Source organism: Kogia breviceps, chromosome 17, assembly GCF_026419965.1.
Source record: "Kogia breviceps isolate mKogBre1 chromosome 17, mKogBre1 haplotype 1, whole genome shotgun sequence".
Classification (NCBI taxonomy): Eukaryota; Metazoa; Chordata; class Mammalia; order Artiodactyla; family Physeteridae; genus Kogia; species Kogia breviceps.
In genome coordinates this window covers 59,093,314-59,114,252 of record NC_081326.1, presented here as the reverse complement: position 1 = coordinate 59,114,252, position 20,939 = coordinate 59,093,314, and the positions used below count along the sequence as shown (strand labels likewise).

At 39.2% G+C, this 20,939-nt stretch overlaps 1 protein-coding gene across 15 annotated transcripts in view; it reads right to left on the bottom strand.

Moving 5' to 3' along the window:
- COLEC10 (collectin subfamily member 10) overlaps window positions 1-20,939 on the bottom strand; it is a 432,701-nt gene that overhangs the window by 11,589 nt on the left and 400,173 nt on the right. For all 15 annotated transcript variants that reach the window (XM_067017928.1, XM_067017927.1, XM_067017926.1 and 12 more), the window contains 2 exons: window positions 6,322-6,393; window positions 4,719-4,790 (listed from right to left, as the gene is read on the bottom strand). In XM_067017928.1, coding sequence (XP_066874029.1) covers window positions 4,719-4,790; window positions 6,322-6,334 — 85 coding nt within the window. In that variant the 5' untranslated portion in view covers window positions 6,335-6,393. The remainder of the gene's footprint in view (window positions 1-4,718; window positions 4,791-6,321; window positions 6,394-20,939) is intronic.

Here is a 20,939-nt window from a genome sequence, read left to right as displayed (position 1 = left end):
CACTTTTGTTTTTATTTTTCAAGATCGTCTTTGGGTATTCATGGTCCTTTTCATTTCCATATAAATTTTGAATTCGCTTATCTTATTCCAAGAGAACTACTTCTGGGATGTTAATTGAAATAGCACTGAATCTATTGATCAATTTGAGGATCATCTTAATAATATTGATCATCTTAACAATACTGAGTCATCCAATCTACGAATGTAGCTTTACCTCATTCTCCTTAGCTATTCTTTAATTTCTCTCATTATCAACATGTGGTGTTTGTTATAGAGAGCTTATGCATCTTTTGTTGAATTATTCCTAGATATTTGACCATTTTGATGCTATAATAAATGGAATCTTTTTAATTTCAGTTTTTAAAATTGTTTTTAGTATTTAGAAATCAAATTGATTTTTATAAGTTAAGCTGTCTAAAAAACTTAATACAAATAGCTAATCTGTAGATTCTTTTGTAGTTTCTGGGTATGTTATCGTGTCATCAGGAAATAATCACCCTCTTCTTCATTTCCAATTATTATGATTCTTATCTCTTGTTCTTGCATTTTTGCTCTGGCTGGCACCTCTTCTATAATATAATGTTTTTTTCTTTTTTAGCATATCTATTGGAGTATAACTACTGATTAGACTTGGTGATGAAGGCTATGCTCATCTCATTTCCATTATCAGGAGAGAAGTGTTCAATATTTCACTACCAAGTCTGATTTTTAAATAGGTTTCTGTTGTTGTTGACATTCTTTTCATATTAAATGTTTCCCTCTATTTCTAGTTTGCTACATTTTTTCAACATGCATGGGCATATGTTTAATTGAATGTTTTTTCAGAATTCCTGGAATTCTAACTGGAAATTTTTGTTTTTGAAATGAGAAAAAGAGTGGCATTTCCTGGGCTACTCATCTCTGGCAGGCCTTGAATTCCCAATTCAGTTTGAGCGGCTTTCTGCTCAAGCCTCTTAGTCTCTTAATGCTCCCTCAAGTAGGAATTGGTAAATATGCAAAATTAGCACAGGATGTAGAGCTTACCTTAGCGTGGCTCCCCTACAGTCTTTTTCAATTTTGTTGCCCTCTCATGCCTTCAGATATGGTTTTATTTATTTTTTGACTCAACTAGTCATTCTTAGCAGAAGGATTAATGCAGGTGAATCTCTCATAGCCCGTAGCAGAAATCTAGATTTAATTTTTATTATTAATAATGTTAAGAAGTTACTTTCACCTTCACAACTTGTTATTGATGGTGTATGTAAATTAAGAATATTGTCAACTTTGAGAATACCTCTGTAAATTCTTGTTCATATCTGAGCTGTTAGATTTGAAAAATCTTTCCACAGATTAACTCTGGCCTGGTACATTTCAAGCCTTGTTTCTTTTGCACAATCGACACATTTCTTGGGCTGAATGCCCCGGACACATTCTTAGGATGATCTGACTTCTGCCCCTGAACTTTTTCATTATGACTTTGGATAGATCTGCACAGTCGGTGGTAGGAGTATTCTTGGAAGTTATTCCTACTTTGGAACTGTTAGCAAGAACTTAACTGTACATGGAAGTAACTGCAAACTACACAGATATATCTCATTAAGTCCAAACGAAATATTTCCCCCACTCAAGTTCTTCTTAACTAGCTCCCAAAATACTTGTATCCACTCCAAAAACTGATACAAGGAGAAGTATGTTGGAGGGAAGTTGGAGCAGGAGACAGTGCGCTCTCTTTCTCTCTCTCTCTCTCTCTCTCTCTCTTTCTCTCTCTCTCTCTCTTTTTAAGGCTGTTATTGTCTTTAGTTTGTCCATGAGGGAACTGAAGCACAGATAGGTTAAGAAATGTATACAAGGTCACATGGCAAGAAAGACACTGAGTCAAGACTGAAACCCAATCATTCTGATTTCAAACCTCAAGAGTTCAAATATTCTGCTCTATGGCAGCCCAAATAATCCATGATGGAAGATGTTCACACCTTAACAGATGTTCAAACTCAGGTTGAGAGCACAAAGGAAGGGTTCAGGAAAAGCTTTATAAAGAAGTCTATTTTTCATGGTCTTGAAGAATAAGTGGTACTTTGACACGCAGTGATGGACGAAGAGGTGTGTAGGGGTAGGAAACTGTCTGAGCAAAGGGAGAGGGCAGAAGAAGGAACCTTGGCATGTTTGGGAAACAGCAAAAGGAGACAGTACCCTTAATCCATGCATTCCAATGGGGACAGTACCACCTCAGGATGCAAAAGTCAGTGCAGGGGGGGTGAAAAAATCTTACTGTTTTTTAATATATAAAGTATAAATATACACAAACTACATAACATATAGTCCGTGGATGATGTTAAAATTTCACGGAGGGGTGGGCAAGAAGGAAAAATATGTCTAAAAATCTCATTAAGGGGGCAATATTTCTCAAAAGCCTTGTTGGCAAGGCACTGATTTTTTTAAATGTTGAGAGGCACCATTTCGATGAGTTAAGGTTACTTTACAAATTTCACCAAAACTTGTGGCCATGTGAACCCATCTCTGAGGCTCCTCTTGGCGGCTTGGGACAAACCCAAACAAGTGTGGGGCTCTGAAGCCAAAACTTCATCAGCTTCATGGTAGAACCACTGCAGGTACATCCTACAGCAGGACCACGAAATATGAGGGGTCCATGTAGCTCTTCTTCAGCTACGAGGATTTCAACTTCAAGTGAATATACACTATACAGTGGATATAAGCCACTGGATCAAAAGTAACCATAATAACTTCTTTTCAGTGGTACTGCCTTCTACTTCTGCCCTCAAATGCAGGTTGAAGGAAGTTTCTCAAAGGAATGAGCTGGAGGGTGTTCCTAGCCACAAAATGAGAGGAGAGGGGCCACAGCCTCAGCTCGCCTGCCATCCATCAACCTGCCTAGGAGAACAAACTGCTGGCCACTGCTGGTTTAATTATGCAGCTGCTCAAGCACGTATGGAAGGCTGGAGGGGACATCAAGGCTGCAGAATTCTATTACCCACAGCACTGAGTTTCCCCACTCTGCACCTTTGCACAAGTACCTCTTGCATCTTCCTCAAATGCTTTATCCCCGTTTCCATAAACATGTTACTATTCTTCAAGACCTCGGTCAGTTCTTCTTCATACCAATCTGGCTTTACTCTCTGACACAGTTCCTATAGTAGCCCTGTAGTTATTCAGCATTATACAGTTGACTCTTGAACAACACGGGTTTGAAATGTGCAGGTTCACTTATGTGCAAATTTTTAGAATAAATATATTGGGGAAGTTTTGGGAGATTTGCAACAATTTGAAAAAACTCACAGATAGACCACATAGCCTAGAAATACTGAAAAAAATTGAGAAAAAGTTAGGTATGTTGTGAATGTATAAAATATATGTAGATAGTCTATTTTGTCATTTATACCATAAAATATACACAAACTGATTATAAAAAGTTAAAATTTATCAAAACTTACAGACACGACTACAGACCATACATGGTCTGTAGCATTCCCAGCTGCGAGAAATGTAAGCAAATGTAAAGATGTAGTATTAACTCATAACTGCATAAAATTAACTGGAGTAAATACTGCACTTAGGTCATAATTTCGTAGCCACCTCCCACTACTACTGTGGTGGGCTCCAGTGTAGCAAGTATCTGCTGAAAATGCCCCTGTGATGCAAATCATCCCCCCTTGAGCCCGTTGTCCCATGCTCAAATAAACTGTGTATCCAGGTAAAAGGAGATCGCTTTGTAACTTCAAACCAACAGAACGACGTCTGTACAAATTGCTGAATATCAGAAGCAATAAGGGAGGGTGGGAGGGAGGCTCAAGAGGAAGAGGATATGGGGACATGTGTATGCATATGGCTGATCCACTTTGGTGTACAACAGAAACTAACACAGTATTGTGAGGCAATTATACTCCAGTAAAGATCTATTTTTTTAAAAAAGAACCTGCTACCATTGTGGTGCTTTAAGAGAAGAAGATGATGGGATAGGGTGCTTAGATAATAAAGGGGAGGCTACCTCTGTTTTATAATATTGAAGCAGGAACGTGCAGGATCAGGATATGACTGAAAACAAAAGGACGTATATACACACACCTCAAATTCCTATCCTGTTAGTAGATCTCAGACACAGACTTATTATTATCCCACTCGAATTAAAAAGGAATATTATACTGTCCTCAGCTACATTGAGTTTTATGAATAATTGTTTTCTACAACTGAGTGTGCTTCATGGTCATGACACCCGTTTTTTTTTTTTTTTTTTTTTTTTGTGGTACGCGGGCCTCTCACTGTTGTGGCCTCTCCCGTTGCGGAGCACAGGCTCTGGGGCCATGGCTCACGGGCCCAGCCGCTCCGCGGCACGTGGGATCTTCCCGGACCGGGGCACGAACCCGTGTCCCCTGCATCGGCAGGCGGACTCTCAACCACTGCGCCACCAGGGAAGCCCGACACCCGTTTTAATTGCATAAAGGATTATAACCAGTAGATCCCAGGAGAGAGTTCTGGGTAAAGACTAACTGAACTTTACGTTTGAATCTGTCCCTGAATTTCAGATGAATTTTGCTCAAGGCCTTTTTTTAAAGACACATTGCTTACGTATGGAAGAAACTGCCAAGATAGGAGGAAAGAGAAAACTGGTGCTTTAAAAGAAAGAAAAGGGATCCTTTTTCATGGTACAGAACATTTCAACATATATTGAGGGTAGGTTCAATTGGTTTTAAATTGCTACTGGAGAATAGTAAAATATAGCTTACCCTTCTTGCCAATGGGCCCGGTCTTGCCAATATTGCCTTGGTCTCCTACATCACCGAGTTCTCCTTTAATTCCTGAAAAGCAAAGCATGTCTTCTTTATATCCTAAAGTTTTATCTTCCCTTTAATGGCGCGCCTAGTATATGATATTCACTTGAAGGAAATACCGAAAAGTGCATTCTTCTATCTGTGGTATATAATGAACATCCTGTGCTATATTAACTATTTTAATAGCATTATAATGTACGTATTAAAATTAAAATGTGGGTGAGTGTGACAGTCCTGGGCCTAATGATATTAAAATGAAATATTTCTAAAGAACTACAGCAGAGGATGTTTTTGTGGCGTCTCCCGTTGCAGAGCACAGGCTCCGGACGCGCAGGCTCAGCAGCCATGGCTCACGGGCCCAGTCGCTCCACGGCATGTGGGATCTTCCCGGCCCAGGGCACGAACCTGCATCCCCTGCATCGGCAGGTGGATTCTCAACCACTGCACCACCAGGGAAGCCCTAGGATGTTTAACCTAAAGGCCAGATAAGGAGCTGAGTGAAAAATTCTTGCAGTTTATTCTAATTCTGTTCCTCCTGAGATCCAGTTTGGCTTCACTTTGTGATTCTATTTCTTCGCTACTTTAAAACAAATTGGACTAGCTTAGCCATTTTTTTCAAAGGGGAGGGAACATACAATCATAAAACCTAGTGATTGAAGGGACATCAGAGATGGTCCCACCAAGTTTTCATCCAAAAAAATATAATCAGGGGTTCCTGAGTGCCTACAAAATTGTTATTAATTTGCATTTTTAATCTATGATTATCTAAAAAATATTTACCAGTTGTAAAGCTATTTAGTTCTGAGAATAATTTTGCAGTTGATTGTACATATTTATAGAATAAGAGTTGGAATCAGCATTTCTCAAATTGAAGTCTCAAAATCCTATGAGTCTTTTTCTCTCGTTAACTTACTGAAGATTTTAAAATCAGTGGTCTAGGGCCACTACCTTGTAGCAGATGGTAAGGAATAGTGCTAGTGCTTGGAAGACATGCGCTGACATATCACAATCCAGAAGCTGTATTCTGGCGAGGCTGAGTTTTGACTTGAGAGGAAAACCATTCCCTAATAGCCTGTGTGTTACATTCTCATTTTCTTTTCTCCTGTTCTTCCCATATACACGCCACCATCTGCCAAGAGATCTTGGAGAAAAGTGAGTAAATCAATGGATCACACAGCTCTTTCTGCCCTTGTTCATCTTCCCCCTCACACGCTAAGCCAGCCAGCCAGAGGCGCTTAGCATGGCATCTGAGGGGAGACACAGAGGTGAACATGGCTGTGTTTCTAAAACTCAGAATTTCTTAGATATTCCCAGAGACTGCAATTCCCCACGGCTCCCAGGGTGTTCCTCTCCCACCAGCCCTAAGGATGAAGCTTGAGAAATGTGTCCGAGTCTTGTCGACAGGCAATCTCATAGAAACTCTCTGGTGGCAAGTAAATTCATATAGGAAACATATCTCATGAATCTTTGGAGCAGAGGGTGTTATGAAAGCTGCTAACTTCCAAGGCAAGTCCAGTAGAGAGAGAGAAAAGTGTCAAAGTCATATCATGTTACCTACCTTTCGGCCCCATGCGTCCCACTTTGCCATGCTTTCCCTCCTCTCCTGGATCTCCTTTTTCACCCTCTTCTCCTTTTGAAACGGAAAATGAATGAGTGGAGCAGCTCAAATAGTAACATAAGCACAGACTCCCCAGGAAAAGCTGAACATGGTTAGAATCCATCCCTCAGCTCAGTGCGGACCTTACAACTTCAATTTGATTGTGTCCATAGGCCCATGTGAACGGGACACTCAGGGAAAGAGAAGAAACTCCCATTAACATTTTTCTTTCACTTCTCCCATGTTGTTGGAAGAGATAATCAAGAGGATGTGACCATTGGTTGACCATCAAGCTAGACCCTGGCAATCAGAGGCTCCTTACCCTTTCCCCTGTCCTTGGAATGTATGTTCCACCCAGTTCCCACAGCCCAAGCCATTTCAAGGATGCAGCCTTGAGACCACCTGGACTGAATACATGCCTGAACCCAGGTAAGGCCTCTATATAAACCTTTAAGATTCCAGTGGGTGAGTGCAGAGGTCGACTAGTCTTAAGGCCACTCAAGACGAGCCTTGTAACTTCCCTTGCTTATTAAACCTCTCACTTACCAATCTGGAGTGGCCTGCCTCTTTCTTCATCTCCCCTTGCCCTCTGTGTATGGGGCCAGTTTCAGAGTTCACTGAGGAAATTCCCCAAATTGCGAACCAACACACATCCAAATCTATATTTAAAAGAATTACCCTGAGAAGTTTGTTTGGCCTGGCAAATCTTTATTCTTGCTGGAGAATCTGGCAAATTCTGGAAGCCTGTGCATGTATATATATCCATATCCATGAATATCTATGCACAATATGTATAAATATATAATACAAATATATATTTATATATTATGTAAATATATATACATTGTATACATATATAATAGATAGATAGATATGTAAACATACATATAAATGTATAACCCTCTGACTGCATGCTTGAGAAGCCCCAAATCATAAGCACGGACCTGGAAGATAAGGGCAGAAGACGAGCTAGATAATGGGGAGCAGCTGCAAAGCAGTTCTGTGTGAGCAGTGGCTATTCTAGTCATAGGTGGGTCTAGCTCTAGCAACTTGCCCAGTCAGGAAGAACTGAACTAACGGTTTGATGAAAGGTGTCCCGAACTGTGAATCAGGAATCCTGGATTTTAATGCCATTTTAGTCACTGATGGGTTAAGCAAATTTTCAAAAGTCAGTGACTGAGCTTATTGGCTTTGGAGTGAGGTAGACCTGGAGTTTCTCAGCTCTACCATTCAGTATCTGGAGAAAGGTGGCTATGTCACCTCCCTTTATGAGTCTCATTTTCCTTTCCTCTAAACTGAGCTAATAACACCTACTAAAGAAGGCTCTTGAGAAATTTAAATAAGATATTATGTGTGAAAGACCTGGAACGTTGCTGTACACCTGAAACTTACACAACATTGTTAATCAACTATATTCCAATATAAAATAAAAATTAACAAAAAAAGACCTGGAATATAAGTGCTTAGCGATGGTGGCTATCGTTCTTTCCTTTATACTTCAGTTTCCTCATCCTTAATGTAGAGATAATTCCCACCCTCCCTAACTCTCCCAGTTGTATTAGGATCAACAAGGTAAGCATGTGAATGTGCTTTGAAAATAAAGAGCACAACACACAATATTATTAAGACGAGCTACCTGCCTTATCACCACAGCAATCTCAGGACAGGAAGGCATCCTCGTCATCACCAGTGGAAAGTGGGAGGTAACAGACTTCATAAGACAAAATTGAAATTCCTGGGATTAGATTAGATTAGTTTGGGAGACAGAATGTTGAGATGTCCGTTCATTTACCCAGAAAAAGCATAACAAGTCATTCTCTACTTTTTTCTGAGAATGAATGTTAATATTTTATTTTTAATTTTTTTTAGAATGTTAATATTTTAAATGAAATAATATTGTAAATGGAGCAGTTAGATTTCCAGGTTGTGAGATTGGTCAGGCATTGGAACCCTTCACACATGAAGCTCTAGTGTCTCCTTCTGGGGAAGGATTTCCAAAAAAATGCACAGATGATTTGTGTGATCAAACCAGTGGGGTGAAGTGGATGAACTGGATGGTGTTTCTCTAGCTAAAGTTATTAGTGACTGTTTACCAAGCAGTTATCATGTGTGCCAGCACTGTGCTAATGTGATCATCACAGCAATTCTAGGAGGTGGAAACAATTACTGCTCCATTTTCTGAGTGGAAAAACTGAGACTCACCGAGGTTAAGTTGTTACCCTATTGTCATACAGTGGTAGAACTAGGATCCAACAATATGCATGTCTCTGTCCCTCCAGATCCCTACTAGCGAGTAATTGTTCCTTCTAGTCTAGGATTCTGTGACTCAGCAGACTGGATTTTACAGAACTTGGCACTGTGCCTCATTTTTCAGGGAGAAAAGTGGAGATACAGAAAGTGAGTCTTGGTCCTTTTCAAATAAGATGGATAGTGGGGAAGATGAAACCAGCTCAAGGTCTCAATGACTTAATTCATAGGGAATGCATCCTTGAGGTAATTTAGTATAAGTAAGACCCGGCTTTGCCACTCATGAGCTGAGGGACCTTGGGAGGTCCTTGACCTTGGGCCTTGTTTCACCCGTTTGTAGAATGGACAAAATAATACCTTTTTCAGAGAGTTTTAATAAAGGTAAAATTAGAAAAGTATTTTCCTTCAGGAAGTTCTCTCTGACACTCTCAGGCTGGGCTAAATTCTCTTTCTGATTATCTCCATTGTTTAAAATACCACCTTCTACTGAGTGAGTCTGTTTATCTGTGCTATCCCTTATACTCATCTGTGACCTGTGGGATAACTGGGGTCATGGGTGTTTCTGCCACCCCCAGAATTTAGCAAAGTGTTTGGCCCTGGAGCTTCTAAATATAGTTGAACCGGACATGTTTTATGAGCCATAAAACATTTTACAAATATAATGGTAACGTTTATTGACTATTAAGCACCAAAGGAGTTCCTCCTACTGGACATGCATCCTATCATTTGATCCCCACAAAAACCTTTAAGATGGACACTATTCTTAGCTCCATTTTACAGATGAGAAAATGAGGTCAAAGAGAGGTTCAGTAACTTCCCAAGGTCACATAGCTCGTAAGTAACAAAGCCAGAATTCAAACCAGGGAAAATGCCTTCAAAGCTTTTGTTCTGAGCAAGGTGTATGATTGGGAACAAATTTCTGTTTTAACATTTCTGGGTTTGGGGATCGCTATTCTGCACAATGGGACCAAAGATGCGTGTCCTGCTCACCAGAAGGCAAAATCAAATGCAGGCAGGTACGTGGTCTGGTGAGTCATAAAACCACACTAATGTGAATTATCGGTGCCACTATTATTTCTTCTCTCCCCCTTCTTATGAGCTTTCCCATTCATCTTCAAGCAAGTATCTAACTGGAGACAGCCAGGTGAGTGACTTAGGCATCGGCTGCTCCCTGGTGGTTCCTGATGGAGACCTGGGAGGGTGAAAACAGGATTCTTCTTCTTCTGACCTGTGTGCCCGAATCCCAGCCTGGTGGTGAGAGGGCTGCTGGCAGCGATGAAGTAAACAATGTGTACCCTTGCCTTCAGCTTGGGTCCCAGCTTCATTTGATCTCTGGGACTTGTTTTAATGAGAGCAGAAGAGAGGCATGAAAGCAGGCTTTGGAAAGGATCTCCCACATGGCGCACAGCTGTCTGCTTTTACCCTCTTGGCAATATTTCATTGGATTAGTAGGGCAATTTAGACTTACTTTCCTTCTTTTAAAAATAGCCACTTACTTTTAAAATTAAATGAAAAGCTATGAACTAATTTCAGTTTTACAGAAATTATTTGTTTCGGCCCCTGCCAGGACCCCAGCTTGCTGTGATAATCTTTCCAGCAGAATTCCAGCAGAGCACACAGCTGAACAATTTTTCTTAGGTACAATTTTTTTCCCCCAAAAGCAAAAACTCTTTTAAAATGAAATTCTAGTTTGAGATGAAATAGCCGAACCAAGGTCATTACCCCTGCTCAAAGGAAGTAATTGTTAAAACTTAGTGAACTGGTTTTGGAAATGCTAAAGAAAATTCACTGGAAGCTGTACTTTTCCCACTGCCAGAATAATCTTATGGACTGGGGGCAAGTTGTTAACAGTCCTTCTCCTGGTCAGCCTTGGAACTGAGTGATACAGGTGTTATGGTGTGCTTTAGCAATGAGGCCAGATTCCTACCTAAAATATATCCTCCCCAACCCTACTTACACCCTTTTTCCATGTATGCTGATTGCATCTTCATTTTTGGAAATTTTCATAGTTGTATCAATTATCGTCTGGACCTCTCATAGATATGAGATACACTAGTAAGGTCATAAAGTGGGCTGCACCCCAGTACCTTTCCTTCCTCAATCATAACCTCATTATTCCACAGAAACATAAAAAAGAACAAAATAATGCTATTTGCAGCAAGATGGATGGACCTAGAAATTGTTATACTGTGTGAAGTAAGTCAGACAAAGACAAATATCTTATGATATCGCTTATATGTGAAAGCTAAAAGAAAATGGCACAAATGAACTTATTTACAAAACAGAAATAGAGTCACAGATGTAGAAAACAAACTTATGGTTACCGGGGGAGGAGAGGGGCAGGGGTAAATTTGGAGAACGGGATTGACAAATACACACTACTCTATATAAAATAGACAACTAATAAGGACCTACTGTAGAGCACAGGGAACTCTACTCAATACTCTGTAATGACCTATATGGGACAAGAACCTTTAAAAAGAGTGGATATATATGCATATGTATAACTGATTCACTTTGCTGTACACCTGAAACTAACACAACATTGTAAATCAACTCTACACCAATACAAATTTTTTTTAAAAAGAAAACTTCTAGGCCTTACTGGGACCTGCTATTGTTTGCCTTTCCTCTATTCACCCAGCTTATCAGACCCTCTGTGCCTCCACCTACCTCCCCATATGTCCTGGATCCCTTCAACTCAGCCACATTCTCAAGGCTCACCCTAAGGAAAAAGGAGTGCACTGCACTGGAGAAAAGAGCTCTGGAGAAAGTCCCTTCATTTCTCTGAGTCTCAGTTTCATCCATAAAATGGAGGAAAAAGTCCTTACGTCAAGGGATTGTCAGGGACTAAAGGAGACAATGCATGAGAGGTGTTCAGCACAGTGTCTGGTGCTTGGTAAACTCATCTATTCGTGTTTCAGTGAGAACAGAATGGAGGTACAAAAATGATGATGATGATTACGATGAAAGGTCATCTCTTTTGAACCTATCTCAATCCTTATTTTAAAATCATTACTTACTTTTTTATTTGACTATGCATTTTTTTTGTTACTCATTACTATGAAGATTTTCACACAAAGATAGCTAAGTAAATATACACCCATTAAAGATACTGAGGTATCTTTAACAATTAACAAGTTGTCATTGCTTCATCTATTTATTTTTACTGATTTTTTTTAAAGGAAATTATAACCGATATTTCTCAAAAACTTCAGCAAGTGTCTCTAAAAGGTAAGAACATTCTCCTATGTAAACAAAATATCATTATATCAATCTTACTTTTTAGTGGGTTGCAGGGATTTGTGTTTTGTGATTTCATTTATCTGGAGCCCATACTGCTGTGCTGCATATAACCTAATGAAAAACAGGCAAGCACTTAGAAAGAGGAGAAGACATTCAGAGGAGTAAACCGAGGTTCTTTGAAGACAAATCATGACAAATAATTTCATTTTCTCTTCTGAAAGGACTACTAAGGACTAAGAAACTGCCATGACCAGAGTGATGGGAAGAAGACAAATTTCCACTGGCCTTTCACAGAAGACAGCAGTTCCTGGGAAGCTGGGGTGATATATTGATGAAGCCCACAGGTTCCACTCTTACGTATCCTGAGTTCAAGTCCTAATTATATCACTTTCCAGCTTTGTGAACTTAGGGGTAATATTTAACCTTTCAAAGTTTCTGTTTTATCTGTAATTGGAAATAACTAGAGTACCTACAAGTTTAGTCTCCCATATTGAGGGCTGTTTCCTTACTCTGAGACACACGGTACTTTGATTCATTTTAATAGCTTTGGGATGGTAACTGCGGGCAGAGGAAAACATCACTAATAAGGTTTCTCACTTCCTTTATTCCCTGTCTAGTCTTACTTGTACGGGTCCTGTTCATTGCCTGAAAGAGGGATTCTTTAACTGTTGAAATAATCCTATACCCTAGAACTGGCACCCATCACTTGGTTATTGGGAGCCAATAGGAAAAGATTACATTTAGATATATATTTTAGATTTTTTTAAGGAGAAGACTATCTTTAATTTAAAACCAGGTATGGCTTACGGATCCTCCAAAGATAGCACTGGGTATACAGTGTAGAGAGACTACAGATCCATAGTGACATTTTATCACAGCACTCTTTCTTTATTTGAGACTCTGAGCGGCAATTTTCTTCATATTTCTTTTAATGAAAACATAAAAATTGGGCAAGCAAGCATGATTTCTAAGTGAAAAATCGCTTGTAAACATTGTGTTTGCCATCTTCATGGCCGTGAGGTAGCTTATCTGTTGATAGGGGAGACCCTGACCTTGGTCAACCTTGCTTAAGAACAATAAACAACAGTATGTTTCTCCATGATTAGTAAAAATATGGCGGTAGCACATAGGTCCTCTAAGATTTTTCTGAGATTCTTCCCTAACATTACCTCACCTAGTTATGATGAACGTGCGTGAAATAAGACCATTCTTCTAAACAGTTAACGCTTTTCCTAACTTTTCCACATTTAACGTGTTCACAAAATACTGTCTATTCCTGTTCACAGTAGGGATGTGTTTACCAAAGAACCGTGTTGATCTAAGTCCGTAGGAAACATCATGTCTTTAAGGAGGAAAGCTGTCCCAGGGAGAATCTTACATGGAAGGTAACAGCTGTTAACCAAGGTGAAATTTTCAAGGGGCTCAGCCTTCAGAACCATTAAGTCAATTCAAACTGAATGAGTGACAGGACTGTCATTCAAGTTTCCTCCAGAAGCTTGGTGCAATGAACAGAACAGGAGTTTTATAGTCTGTTATGGGCTGAATTGTATCTTCTCCCCAAAATCCATATGTTGAAGCCCTACCCAAGCACTTCAGAATGGAACTATATTTGGAGATAAGGCCTTTAAAAAGGTGGTTAAGGGGCTTCCCTGGTGGCGCAGTGGTTGGGGGTCCGCCTGCCGATGCAGGGGACGCGGGTTCGTACCCCGGTCCGGGAGGATCCCACGTGCCACGGAGCGGCTGGGCCCGTGAGCCATGGCCGCTGAGCCTGTGCGTCCGGAGCCTGTGCTCCGCAACGGGAGAGACCACAACAGAGAGAGGCCCGCGTACCGCAAAAAAAAAAAAAAAAAAAAAAAGGTGGTTAAGTTAAATTGTGGCTTTTAGGGCAGTTTTAATCCAATCTGACTGGTGTCCTTATGTGAAGAGGAAATTTGGACACACAAAGGAACATGAGGGATGCGTGCACACATCCCTGAAAAGGCCATGTAAGGACACAGTGAGAAGACAGCCAACTGCAAGCCAAGGAGAGAGGTCTCGGCTAAGAGAGACCAATCTGCCATCTCTTTGACCTTGGACTTCCAGTCTCCAGAACTGTAAGACAATAAACTTCTGTTGTTTAAGACCCCCAGTTTGTGATATTTTGTTACGGCAGCCCTAGCAAACGGAATCATAGTCACAGAGATCTAGGTGCAAATCCTAAATCTCCACTTAACAGCTCTTTAATCTTATCCTAAATAATTATCCCCTCTTCTTCAATTTTCTACCCTGGAAAATTAAGATAGTTACACGTGTCTCATGGAGTTACTGTAATATTAAATAATACTATGGATGGCAAAATTCATAGAGGAGTCCCTTGCACTGAGGGGACTCATTAATCCACAAAATCTGTAACTTTCACCTATCTGGGAGCTTCTACCTGTGCTTCTGGTAAGGGCCCCACAACTTGCAATAGGAAACAATACTAGCTTATTCTAAATTCACGTAGTTTGAACCTTCTCCACAGTAACTGGTTCAGCAATGGACATTGGCCCAATGAAAGGCAACAAATTTCAATTGGTAGATAAGTCTCCTCAATAACTCAGACAGTTATGAATTTCAAGACAGAGACTTGCTCTTTCTGCAGGGGTTGCAGAGAGGATGGACTATTCCTGAAGTATCTGAATCTATTTTAGCACCACAAAATGAGAACCTTTTTAAAAATGAAGTCATTATAGGGGAAAAGAGAACCAAGGTGTGTTTGATTCTGAGCACATCACTTGAGCCTGGATATAGCTCTGCCTGAAACCCTCCCTGTTACATGAGTCTATAAATTCCTCTTCTCTCTTTTGTTTGTTTGTATGATTAACCAGTTTAAGTTGGATTTGGTTTTGTTTCTTTCACTTGCAAACACAAGTTTCCTTACTATTATATCTACTAGACACTGATGAGGATCTTCTTATGAGGATATCAAAACTTCAGGAGAGAATGGGCGAGTAAACATAATTACTGTGATAGATGCTGGAAGAGTAGACATTATGGGAACATAAAGGAGAAGACATCTAACTCTGCCTGCTCACACCTAAAACTCTCCTCTATTCTTTCTCCAGAAGAAGTAAACGAGATCCCTTTCATTGGGCTCCACCAGAATAAACTATATCTCAAGGTAAGTGCAGAAGAAAATAACCTAAAATACAAATTTGTCAATATATTAGGGCAGGTTGATACTAAAACGTTCTCATCAATAAAATTCATGTGGATTTTTATCTTTTGTCCAATTCCATGCACCCAGTAGGTCCAGCTAATGTGTCACCTCCTCTACCCAGGACTCTTCTCAGCATCTGCCCCCATCTCCCTCTTTAGCAGTCTGGATTCATCTCATTCTCTGAAGGTAATTCCCCTCGGACTTCATAGCGTCCACCACATTGTGTCATAGATGATGGGACGCGTTGGGGATGATATATTATTTTCTTTGTATCCCTAGTACTTGGCACAGGGTCTCAGATGCAATAGGTGCTTTCTCAATAAAGGTTTCAAAGTAAAAGGAATAACATCCTTAAAAACAAGATGGATAAATGTGAGGTTAATGAAAATACAGTCAACTTAATTACTAATTGATTGAAATGTCATTCTTAATAATGGCTGATTAATGAATTGACTTCAGCCTGCTGGGGGGGGTCTATGGGAAAGGCTTATAATCTAGTAAGGCAGCCCAGGCAAATACAGACAGTCCCCGATTTACGATGGTTTGACATAACAATTTTTTGACTTTACGGTGATGCAAAAGTGATATGCATTCAGTAGAAACTGTATTTCAGATTCTGAATTTTGCTCTTTTGCTAGGCTAGCAATATGTAGTATGACACTTTCTCTTGATGTTGGGTGGTGGCAGTGAGCTGCAGTTCCCAGTCAGTCAGGCAATCACGAGGGTAGACACGCAATACACTGACAACCGTCTGTACCCAGACAACCGTTCTGTGCTTCACTTTCAGTACAGTAGTTAATAAATTACATGAGATATTCAACACTTTATTTTTAAAAAGATAATGCTGCCCAACCGTAGGCTAATGTAAGTGTTCTGAGCATGTCTAAGGCAGGCTAGGCTAAGCTATGGTGTTCCCTAGGTTAGGTGTATTAAATACACTTTCAACTATGATATTTTCCACTTAGGAAGGGTTTATCAGGATGCAGCCGCATTGTAAGTTGAGTAAGATCTGTACACAAATATCTGTCTCTACTGTTCCCTCCACTTCATATTTTTGTTTCCTCTTCTGATTTACCCATCTTCCAATATCACTGCCATGCTCCAATCCCCCAGGCTCAATACCCAAACTGGCTTTGACTCTTCCTCCTTCCTAACTCCCACCTCTCACGTCCATCCTTTCTTTTTCCTTCCATCTCTACTGCCATTGTTTTACCTCTTCCTGTCCTTGTACACTAACCCGTGTTCCTTGCAGGTGAGCCCTAAATGGTCTTCATGGTGTTTTATTCACTGGTGGTTCCAAGGGCCTAGAATCGTTGTCTGTTCTATACATAGTTGTTGAAATACTGGTTTCTTTGGACCTGAACTTCACTTTTTCAAACCATCTTGCAATCTGTATAAAATCACATTTTCATTATAAAACTGCCCCATTCAAAACATTTCAGCAGTTCTTCTGTGTTTATAGGCCAAGTCCAAACTAATTAGTCTAGTGTTTGGACTTTCTCAGACTGGTATCAATGGAACTTTCTGGCATTGTTTTCTGACATTGACCTGTATAACCTTCTATTCCTGCCCAACTTGTCTATTCATTGTTCATTAAAATGTCTTTCAATGTTTGCTCCCATTGAAAGGCACATGGTTTTCTCTCTGAAATTCATCTCCTCAGGGGAAAAAGTTATAAAATAAAAGACATATATGACCATATGAGAAATTAAAAGTCTTAATATGACAAAAGATGCCACATAAATATATAAAGTTTATCAAGAAAAATATGAGAGACAAGGAAAAAAGTCAAACACTGACATAAAAAATGATTAATATTTTTAATGTACAAAAAGTTTTTGCAAATTGCTTTGCAAAAAAAGACAACAAATGAAATTTAAAAGTAATCTAAAAATATAAACAGTAAATGATGGATAAAATGCCCAGACTCACTATTAGTCAGAAAAACATATATGTGTAAATGTCAATATCATATTTTTCCATCATATTTAGTAATAATTATAAAAGATTAATTGCATCTGAAGTTGCCACAGCTACAGAAAGCACTCAGTCATTGCTCTTGGCAACATATATTGCTACAACATTTCTGCAAAATAATCTGTCGATCATGATTAAAATAAAAAATCCACATACTCTATTTTACCTTAGCGAACTTATTTTATGGGACTTAACTGTAAGAACAAATGTATACATGAGAATGTTTGCTTGTAGTGGCAAAAACAAGAAAACCATAAACAATCTGAAAGTTTATCATCATGAAACTGATGAAAATATTAGAAATATTGTGCAACTACTAAAAATAATGAGAAAGATCTCTGAATAAGGAGTGAGCTCCATGTTATATTATGTAAAGAATGCCTCTTAGAGAGTCATATGCATATGACCCCATTTAGAAGAAAGAACAAATGAACAGAACAAATATAGAGAAAAGTGTTAATACCAAGCTATTATCTCCTGGTTACAGGAGAGATTTGGATCTGTAAAGGGTAGCGTCACAGTGAAAAGAGAGATCATTAGCTTTTTCCTTATATATCTTTATTTTGTACACACTTATACATGCTATGTGTTACGACAAGCCTGAATTACTCTTATGATTTAAAAAATAAATCATAAATAATTAAAGGAACTGTGGCCCTTTTCTCCTTTTATAAATCGTACTAATGAGTCATGTCTCAAATTAAATTCTAAATTATCTGAATTTACTGGTAGAATTATTTCCTTGGTAACTCACCATCTGGCTCCTTGTTACTACTTTCTAATTGCTGCCTTGAAGTATTATTTTAAAATGCATTGTTATTTAACTTCAGAATGTAAGTTCCTTGTGATGAGGGCAGACATTCTACACTTTGTTCTCAAGAGCTGTTCAAACTTCAGAATGTGCTCACTCATTCATTCCTTGGACAAATATTTACTGAATTTCTACCAGCTACCAAGTTCGGTGCTGGATCCTAGGGATACAACATTAGCTCGGACAAGACATGATCTAAGCCGAAAAGTTTGGTGGGAAGGAGGCACCAAGCAAGGTCTTGTAAATGTCATGAATGTTCTGAAAGGGAAATTACTGCCTGTTTTGTTGGCGTCTAACAAGGTGAGAGCCTTTGGAAAGATCGATGATGTAGGGGTAAGGAGACTAGGCTTTTACTCATCTCTACTGCTCTCTCCTCAGATGACAAGATTACATATCAAATAAGAAAATAAAATGGAAGTGATTTTTCAATATTAATATGCTAAACAAATGACAAGATTACATATCAAATAAGAAAATAAAATGGAAGTGATTTTTCAATATTAATATGCTAAACAAATGCAAACAAATATGCTAAACAGCTAATGTTTATTGGGTGCTTAATATGGCCCTAGCTGGGTTGTTAATATGCATGGCATGTTGTCGGCCAATCCCTTTACTGTGCCCCATCCATTCCAGGGACCCATAAACGTCATTCCCCCTTCACCTCACTCCTGTGTAACCTAGCAAAGAAAAGTGAGAATTTCAAGAATCCTGCAATCTTTCCTACTTGAATTACAAAGCACCCACTCTTCGTTTTCAGGCTTATTTTGTTTAAAAAGAATTCCTACTCGGAACCTGCAAGTCTTTTGCAGTCACTGCATGTCTGAGTAACAGGGAGGAAAAAAACAAAAAAACACAACTAACATTATCCTTAATGAAAAATACAACATTAAGTTTTGTGGGGCAGGTTTTCTTCTGCCTGAACATATTCATTATTCAAATGCATTCACAGCCAAGTCAGCAGAAACAAATGCAAGGAGGAGGTACCCCTTCCATCTAGGACTGAGTGCTGTGTTTCTGCAGTGCAGTGCAGTGGTTAAGAACGGGGCATCTGGGATTGGCGCTCACTGGCTGTGAGATTTTGCAACGACTTCAATTCTTTCAGTCTCAGTTTCCTCACTAGTAAATCAGAACAGTGAAATACCTTCCCCAGGGTATCCCCTCTGTGGAGAGGAGTAAATGTGATGATACGTGTGAAGGGCCAAACGGTGCCTGGAATGCAGTGAGCACTCAGCAAATATTACATTATGACAGAATCATCCCATCGGCCCCCAGAGTTTCTAGCCACTAGAAATCAGAGGGATACATATTTTGTAATAACCTATAAGGGAAAAGAATCTGAAAAAAATATATATGTATATCTTGGATATATACATACATATATATACACATATATATATACATATCTATGTACACCTGAAACTAATACAACATTGTAAATGAACTATACTTCAATTAAAAAAACAATAAAATAAAGAGAATGAGAAACCCCCCTCAAAAAAAAAAAAAGAAAGAAAAGAATAGAGGGATAAAAAGAAGAGGCCAAGGGGAAGCAATGCATCTTTTAGCTCACACCTTGGCTGTGTAGATTTGCCACGCCCTGGCTGATATATATTTTTGCTTCCAGAGATTTGTGTTTCTGGCATTGAAATGTTTACAATACTCTATAGATGTAACATACAATATTCTGTCTAAATTTTCTTTCAGTACAAAGTGGGGCAGAAACAAATTTAAAGAAAAAGAGTAGTGTTGTTATGGAGGGTAAGTCATAGCTGCTATTATATAAACGAATATCCTGGTCCATGGATATCCCAACTATCTGTGAGAAAGTCAGTCCTCCCTGCTAGCACTAAATAAGACAAAATATAAAAACTAAGAGTCGAGGCTACAGGTCATGTGATTAGCTTTTATTAAGAAAAAAATGCCTAAAAAGTATTTCTGATGTCTATTTTCAACTGCCTATTGGACTTTTCCATCTGGATGTTCATAGGTGGCTCACACACAGTTTGGAATTCATTGTAATCTGCCATTTTGCTTCTGAAATATCTCTCTAATACACCCTCTTCTCCCTCTCCCAACAGCCTTAATGCATCCCTTGCTTTTAATTCATGTTCCACCAGGAGCTTCTCACATCCTTCAGTCTATCATCACCCCTTCCAAGAGATTTACCTGCCTGAAAAACAAATTTAATTACATCATTCACCTACTCAAAAACTTCCACTGGCTCCTGTGGTTTAAACGATCATTTGGCTGCTCAGACCTGATAAATACAACTTCTACAGAATAGCTATGAAACCTGGAAAAAAAAAAAAAAAAGAAAGAAAGAAAGAAAGAGAGAGAAAGAAGAAAAAAGAAAACCCAAGGTACAATGAAAATTAGGTTAACAAAGCATAATGAAGCATATGAATATTTACATAGAAGCCACTGGAGCTGGGATAGGGAAAATAATTCTGTCTTCTACCTTATTCAAAGATCCATCCTATTTACCTAAAAGGAGGTAGAACGAAACTTCGTTCCTCTTCCACTGGACACCCCTGCTCCAAGACTAGGTCTCTACCGACAAGAACACTGAGTCAGTAACTTTGTTACATTAGTGATGTTTTTTGACATGGCAGAGTACTGCGCCCTAACCTCATTCCAAAAGGTAAGACAGAAGGGGATATAGGAGGACACGCGGTGCAACGATGCATTTTGGTAGTTTCAGTTCCCAGTAATGAAACTTTTTAGGAAGGCACAGGAACACCTTGGGAGCTGTGAATGCTGGACGTTTTAGTTTTGCATACGCTCATTTGTTCAGAGTTAAAATGTTAGTCAATCAGAAGGAGGGAGCAGGAAAAAGTTCCATGTTAGTATTGTTGGGTAACATTAGAATAATACCAACGTGGTATTGCTTTCCGTGATCATCAGGAGGTGATAGATATAGATATAGATATAGATATTGTTGATTAAAAAATATGTACAACCTAAAAGTTGAGAGTTATGTTTTATTTGGCAGACAGACTGAGGACTTCAAGCCCTGGAGGCAGCATCTCAGGTAACCCTGAGAAAACTGTTCCGAGGAGGTGAGGGGGCAGCTAGGATATATAGGAGTTTTGCAACAAAGGGCAGGTAGTTGGA